We start from the raw sequence: 7,217 nt of genomic DNA, 5'->3' as shown, positions 1-7,217 counted from the left end.
TATATAAAGACTATAAATGAGTACAAACAGGTCACGTGGTTGGTCAAATTGACCAACCCATGTTGAGAGTTAAAACCACATACAACTTCCCAACTAATTTCAACAAATTCACATTTTTGACAATTAAACAAACCAAATTATAATATTCAATTTATGTACATAAATTTTATCATTAGTACATAATTCCCACTGATAGCTATGAAAATACTTTTTATCACAAATCAACAAAAAGGTTTTACCTTGTGATAAGATAATCCACTGACTACAACACCTCTCTGTGGGTCTTCCCTAACAGCAAGTGGAGGTGATGGCATGAGAAGATCCCGAATAGTTTCATTATAAACCTGTAAAGCAATACTTAAATAACTAACACAAGGTAATTTCAAATGTGAATTTTTTCTCTCTTATCACACTTTTAACATCAGCTCACCAGTGCTGGATTTCTTGTTTAGTTCAGGTGCTAAGTTCTTTATGGCTAATGTTTCTTTTAATCTTAGCCACTGCTCATTTTCAGCCTTTCCAATAATTTGGAACTGTTCAATTTCTACATTTACATTCACGCATTCTTCTTTATGTTGGAATGCATGAATGTAAATGTACAAATTGAACAGTTCCGTGGCTAAGATTAAAAGAAACATTTGCCATAAAGAACTTAGCACCTGAACTAAACAAGAAATCCAACACCGGTGAGCTGGTGTTAAGTCTTTAAAGCAACAGATAAAATATTGAACAGCTTTTGGATAAAAATTATATATATATATATATATCTTTTTATATCTGTTTTAGAAACACAAAGTTAAGTTTAGAAAATTATTCATGAAATTGAATTAAGTTCAGTCTTACATTTTGGTTTTCACAAGTACCTGGTACTGGTGTAAGTAATAGCATATTATTGAACACAATATTTATGAAACAGATATTCATTTTCATCAAGCATTAGCTAATATACTTCACTTCTATTAGGTATCATCATATAATAGATTTCTCTGTCATACAAGATGCCGTAACATTATATATCTATCATTTGTAATTTAATTTCACTGTAAATGACTAATAAAAATATGAGGGCCAGGTGGAGAATGGGAATGAACAAAGGAGTTGAGTAAGAAATGAAGACGATGAAATTGAGAAAGAAACAGAGATCCTTTAACTGAAAGAAAAGATTCAGGTGATGGAGTCTCAGGCAGCAAAGGGGATACAGATTCAGCAAACAAATATTGGAGAAAAAGAAAACAAAAGACATATACCTGTAGAATCCAACCAGTGAAGAATGAATGTGGGATTACCTGATCTGTGTTAAGAAGAGGCAACAAGAAGCAAAGGCAGGCGTGAAAACAACTGTAGTCAAACATGTTACACAATGGGGCAAGCTCAGATGAAGATAAGAATAGAACAACCACATGGTGCACATTGGTACTAATATCATTGACAACCAAAGTGTTTCCAGCTTGTATTAAAGTACTGGAAGACTCTTGTGAAGTAGTATTAAAAAACCTTGGGAAATGTTAGAAACATGTGAATATGAACATATAACCCATTAAACCACGAAAATTGTATTGTATTGGTCCATTTATGTATAATACGTAATAGACAGAGTTTATTTTTATTAATAGTTAAAAAGAAAATAAGACAAGTATGGGATGGTGTATAGGTCTAATGACAACCTTCAAGAGTACTGGACAAAATCTGTATATTGATTAAACAACAAGAACAGACAGTAGGAAATATTCCAAAAGTACAAATTTGAATACAAGAAAATCAAATAAAAAATAATTCATACTGGGAAAAACTTATATTTTGCATATGGAATACTTTTTGGTTGTAGTATTTTGTATCCGAATGCACAAAGTTTATGAAATTTAAAGGCAGTGATGTGTATTTAAAGTAATTAAAACCTGACTAGACGACTCATGAAAGAGGTTAGGTAAAGAGTTTTGAACAAACCTGATAGCTGTATAGGATGTCTCAAAAATTGTGAGGTTAAACCTATTTCACAACATGCGATGCACACCAAACACCTCTAGTACAAAAGATATCAAGCTGAATATCTAATCAAAAATGACAAACTGATCAACTTAACTAGTAAGAGACACCAGGTCTAGTAGTGTTTTCAAAACTTGGGTATCAAAAGCAAGTATTAAAAGTCAATTGAGTGACGGTACTGGTACTCCAAGAGTCTATATCCAAATTCACACACACAAACACTGCTGTCTGACGCTGGGCCTCTGAGGGACGACAGCTCTCTTCCTCAAATGCTTTTCTGTTTGTAATGCATAATACTATCTATTCTCTCCCTTACACATATGGTGATGTCATTCATACTTCTAATTTACTTTTTGCATAATTTAAAAATGTTTAAAACTTCCCATTCACACATGATGACATTGCCATATTTCCCTACTCCTAATTTCATTTATGCACAGTTTACTGAAGCTTAAAAATCTTACATTGCACACACACATTACTATTTAAATTATTTATATATGATGAATAAATAACGAGTTCAAGCAATAGTAACACTAATATGTTAAGGTTCCTTTTTCAACATATACAGAAACATTGGATTGTACTTATGAATGACAAGCATTAGGAATCACTTTCTTAAAGCAGAAATTAGTGATACCTACATTTTTAATGCTCACAATTAGGATGCATATGTATGTACAAATTCAACAATTGAGCTAATAACTTTGTTATTCAACCTGTTGTAAATTTTTTAAGTGGGCAAAAAAAGCAGCAATTACTATTACATAAAATAATCAATTAATAAAAATTAGTGTTTTTGATTGTTCCAACTAACTAAATAATTGAAATATTACCACTATGATTTCTCATTATTATTTTTGATTTATTTAAGGTTGCTCAGTTTAATCAAATAGTGTCATGAATCACAAAAAACAACAACAACTAGTGTTTGATTATTCCAACACTCCAAGTCTCACGTGAGAGTAATTCATTAGTTGAGTTAATAAATTAATGAGCCACACATTCAATTATCAAATCCAAGTAACTGCCCAGAACTAGTGTGCATTACTTTTTAAGATAATAAGGTAACAAGTATTAGTATATATATATATAAGACAACTTTTCTCTTTTGTATCTATTTTGTACTGTAGTTATGTGTGCATAATTTGAAGTAAGATTAGTAAAAATTGTCCTTAATACTTACTACTTGTCAAATGCATTGTGCTAATACTCTAAATTTACATTCTGAATCATGCTACACACATTAGCATTTATTGTTGAATGATATTTGTGTTGAGAAAATTTAATGCTGAATTTAATTGTTGGTACCAAAGTATACTGAACACAAAACCTTCTGTTTACAACAAAGAAAATTTAAAAAAAAAGATTGCTGCATTTACACACTTACTTACAATTAATAACAATACTGGCTTAAACTGTACCACATTACAATATCATGAAAAGTCTTTTTGTAACAAGGTTGTAAAATGCCTTAGCTGATGGAGCATAACATTTAATAGGCATATACATGCAATATTATATCACAATAAAACTTATAATAACTGAAACCATGTTATTATTTATTAATAAACAAACCATCCAAATTACCAGTTACTTAAAAAAAAATATGATAAACACATAAACTATAATTTGAGAAATTATTTTGATGTTTTACTATAGCACAAGTCATATTTCTTATCGTTATATGCAAATATTGTTTCGTAAATCAAATTTAACAGATGCTGTATTGTAAAATTTTTATTGTAATACCAACAATCTTGATATTACATTGAACACCTAATGTTCTTTGCTACAGCATTGGTAAAAAGAGTTCTCTGTGGGTGTTACTGACCATTTGTCTTCTCTTTGATTGACAGTTCAAAATGTTGGGATGGTAACAGTTAGCCTTAGTAGCTCTGTCATAACTGAAACTTGTTCAGTTTCCGATACATATCATTTGAACTTGCACAAGATGCTATTGCAGCTTCTGTTGGCACAATTGCACATGATGACATGCATACGTTCTTGTGCACAACTAAAAAATGTGTGCAGCCTATTGTCTGTTGGTTACATAACTATCCGTAGCGATGCTTGTTCTTCCTGTTTACCTTGTTTGAACAAAACAAATGTACCTTTAACTTAATATTACAAGTTATAAGCATAACCAGTGTTACTTAGGGTAAAATTGGTTCAATAAAGTTATAACAATTTAATATTCGTAAAACAGTGTTTAGTGCCGAATAACTTGCTCAGTTAACTGTTTTTGTAAGAATTTATTAGACATGGACTTATAACAGTCTGACAATATGTTACACCGTTAAGTTGTTAATCTATTTGTAAGAACATGACACATTTAATTGTGACTAGCTCTAGCTAAATAGGAAGCACTGAAAAAGGAAAACAAGATTGTCATCACATGCATCTAAAACAGTGCCTAGTACAGGAACCTAAAAGTTTAATTTATTGGTTTCTCAGCATGCTCTTGTGTTTATACAGTTTATTACATATTGATCATTGTCAAAATTTGTAGGGAGATATACGTGGAACAGTATTAATCATATTTCCACCTTGTTACGGGTTTCATACTACATTGGTGTCTGTGATACAGTTTGGGATTAAGAAAGTAAGTTCATCCTAAATTGTTGTACCTGAAGGTGTCTATCATATTAAATGAAGGATAGTTCAAAGAAAACCCAAGACAAGATGAAAATAGGAAGAATAAATAGTCTTGTATGAGAATAACCAATTAATTGAATGTAATACATTAATGAACCCAATGACTGATCAGTAAGCAGCTTCAAATAATTGCCCATTTCTAGTCAGCAGTAGTTTTTGCAGACTGCAACATTAAATAGCCAAATGTGTAGGTTTGTGCTAGAAAACAAAGAAATCATGAAACAAATAAGATTGACTGTCACATTATAACACTCTTTGGGCAGGATGACTTGGTGGTTGCTCGTGAATTGGAGTTTGTAACTTTGATTCCCAGTGCCACCAAACATTTAGTATATTTATTTTAATATTGTCATAATTATTTGGAAAATATAAACAACTTCTAATTTTGGACAATATTTATTACTTACATGTATGTTAGTAATGTCTACTTTATGTGAATTAACCCACACACAGATTTTTAAGTTGCAACTGTCCAATTTCTCTTTTGCCACGAAATAATACAACTGTGGCGAAAAACAAAGTCCACATCAGTTGTTTTCCAAATGATGATTAATTTATGAACTTCACACGAACAATATTCACCATCATTTTAGTTGTGCTGATGAGAGCTGTAACTGCAGTTATCAGCTTGACAAAAATATCAAATAAGATAAAATATATCATATTCTAAGCAGGATGAATTCATCTCTTGTAGTTGCAGTGTTGTAAAGTAAACCACTCATTGAATCAATATCTAAAAATTCACCATATCGTTAGCACTTTTGTGGTAATTCTATCCAAAATAATCAGTTCTCTTTATAATTTATTCATCTTTGGTGAATCACAGATGTTTTCAAGAGTTTCCTAAAAATTTCATGCAATTCACAATGTAATTATCTGTGTTTCATGTCTTCAAGACTAAAAATAATAAATCTGAAACATTTAATTTTTTTAAAAACATTATATGCTTATCTTATAACTTAACATAAAATAACATTAAATTAACAAGGGACCTTTTAATCCATCAAGGCCATCCCATTCACTAAATTAACATTAAAAAACTCAAATCCAGTCCTTATCATTCAAATATTCATTAATCTTTACCTTAAATTAACTGCTTCCATCACATCTGAAAGCAACTTGTTTCAAAAGCCAACCACAATGTTAGAAAAATAAAGTTGTCTTAGCTAAAGATGACTCCTACCCTGCCAGAATTTATATTTGTTTCTCCTAGTCTTACCATTCTCAACAACATATATGAAAAAAGATAATGCATCAACACTACCAATTCCCTTAACATCAACTTAACTCAATCAGATTTCTTAAAAACTCTTCTTTTTTTCAAGATAAAACAATTTCAGAGATCTTAATCTATTCTCATATAACAACCTTTCCATCCCAAGTATTATCCTAGTAACCCTCCTCTAAACCCTTTCCAACAAGTCAATGTCCTTTCCAAGGTAAGCTGCCCAAGACTAAACACAGTACTCCAAACGTGACATAACCAATGACCTATACAAATACATTATAGCTTCTTTAGACTTGTATTCAATATTTCTGTACATAAAACCTAAAATCCTATTTGCCTTACCATTAGCAATAGTACATTGCTTGGATGTCTTAAGAGACTGATCAACCAGAACAACAAGATATTCTTTCTACCATAATACTTTTAAGGTTATTCCCATCAAAATTATACTCATAATTCAAACTGTGATACCCCATATGTATTACCTTACATTTACTATAATTAAAAGCCATCCTCCTCACAGCCAGCAACACCCAAAAATTTAATATCATCAACAAATTTAAATAATCTGTTGACTATTCCTTCATTTATGTTGTTGGTGTAAATCAAAAAGAGTAAAGGTCCTAAAATCGATTCCTGAAGTACCTCACTTGTGACATTAATCCAGTTTGAGTGAACTCCATCTATAACAACCCTCTGCTTTCTTCCATCTTACCAGTTTTCTATCCAATGAGCCAATCTATCCACCATACCTACAGAGATAACTTTTTAACAAGCCTTTTATGTGGCACCTTGTCAAATGTTTTCTGAAAACTCAAATACACAAAATTCACACCTGTATCCTCATTTGCATAAGCATTAACCTCTTCAAAGAACATCAAATTATTTATAAGGCAAGATTTCCTCCCAGTGAAACCATGCTGATTATCCACCAAAATGTTAAACTTTATCAAATGACTATAAAAAGAACCTTTTCTCACTATTGATGTTAGACTAATATTCCTATAATTACTAGGAAAATTTTTATCACCTCCCTCGAAAAGAGGAATAACATTAGCCAATATTAGAAGAAATAGTAGCATGTAGCTCACTTATCCAATTCTTTAAACTCCTTGGTTAAATATTATTTGGCTCAAGAGCGTCACCATTCTTTAAACTTCACAATTTCTTCTTCAGAAGCTCAGAATTCATGTGCATAATCATCTCATTCAATTTTATTTTCCATTTAGCAACTGTTGAAGATGACGAACACTGCTTATATCTTAATTAGTAAAAATTAAAGAAAAAGTAGAATTTAATAACCCAGCCATCACGTAATCCTCAGATATGTCTCATTCCTCAAAGGCCT

General features: G+C 31.1%; 1 protein-coding gene across 1 annotated transcript in view; it reads right to left on the bottom strand.

Moving 5' to 3' along the window:
• The window catches only part of LOC106464489 (kinesin-like protein KIF18A), a 63,396-nt gene that overhangs the window by 52,462 nt on the left and 3,717 nt on the right, over positions 1-7,217 (bottom strand). Inside the window, exon 3 of the mRNA XM_022392218.1 lies at positions 240-344. Coding sequence (XP_022247926.1) covers positions 240-344 — 105 coding nt within the window. The remainder of the gene's footprint in view (positions 1-239; positions 345-7,217) is intronic.

The sequence above is a fragment of the Limulus polyphemus genome, unplaced genomic scaffold (genome assembly GCF_000517525.1).
Source record: "Limulus polyphemus unplaced genomic scaffold, Limulus_polyphemus-2.1.2 Scaffold1666, whole genome shotgun sequence".
Lineage (NCBI taxonomy): Eukaryota > Metazoa > Arthropoda > Merostomata > Xiphosura > Limulidae > Limulus > Limulus polyphemus.
Note: the sequence above shows the minus strand (reverse complement) of the source record. Positions and strands in the feature narration are given on the sequence as shown.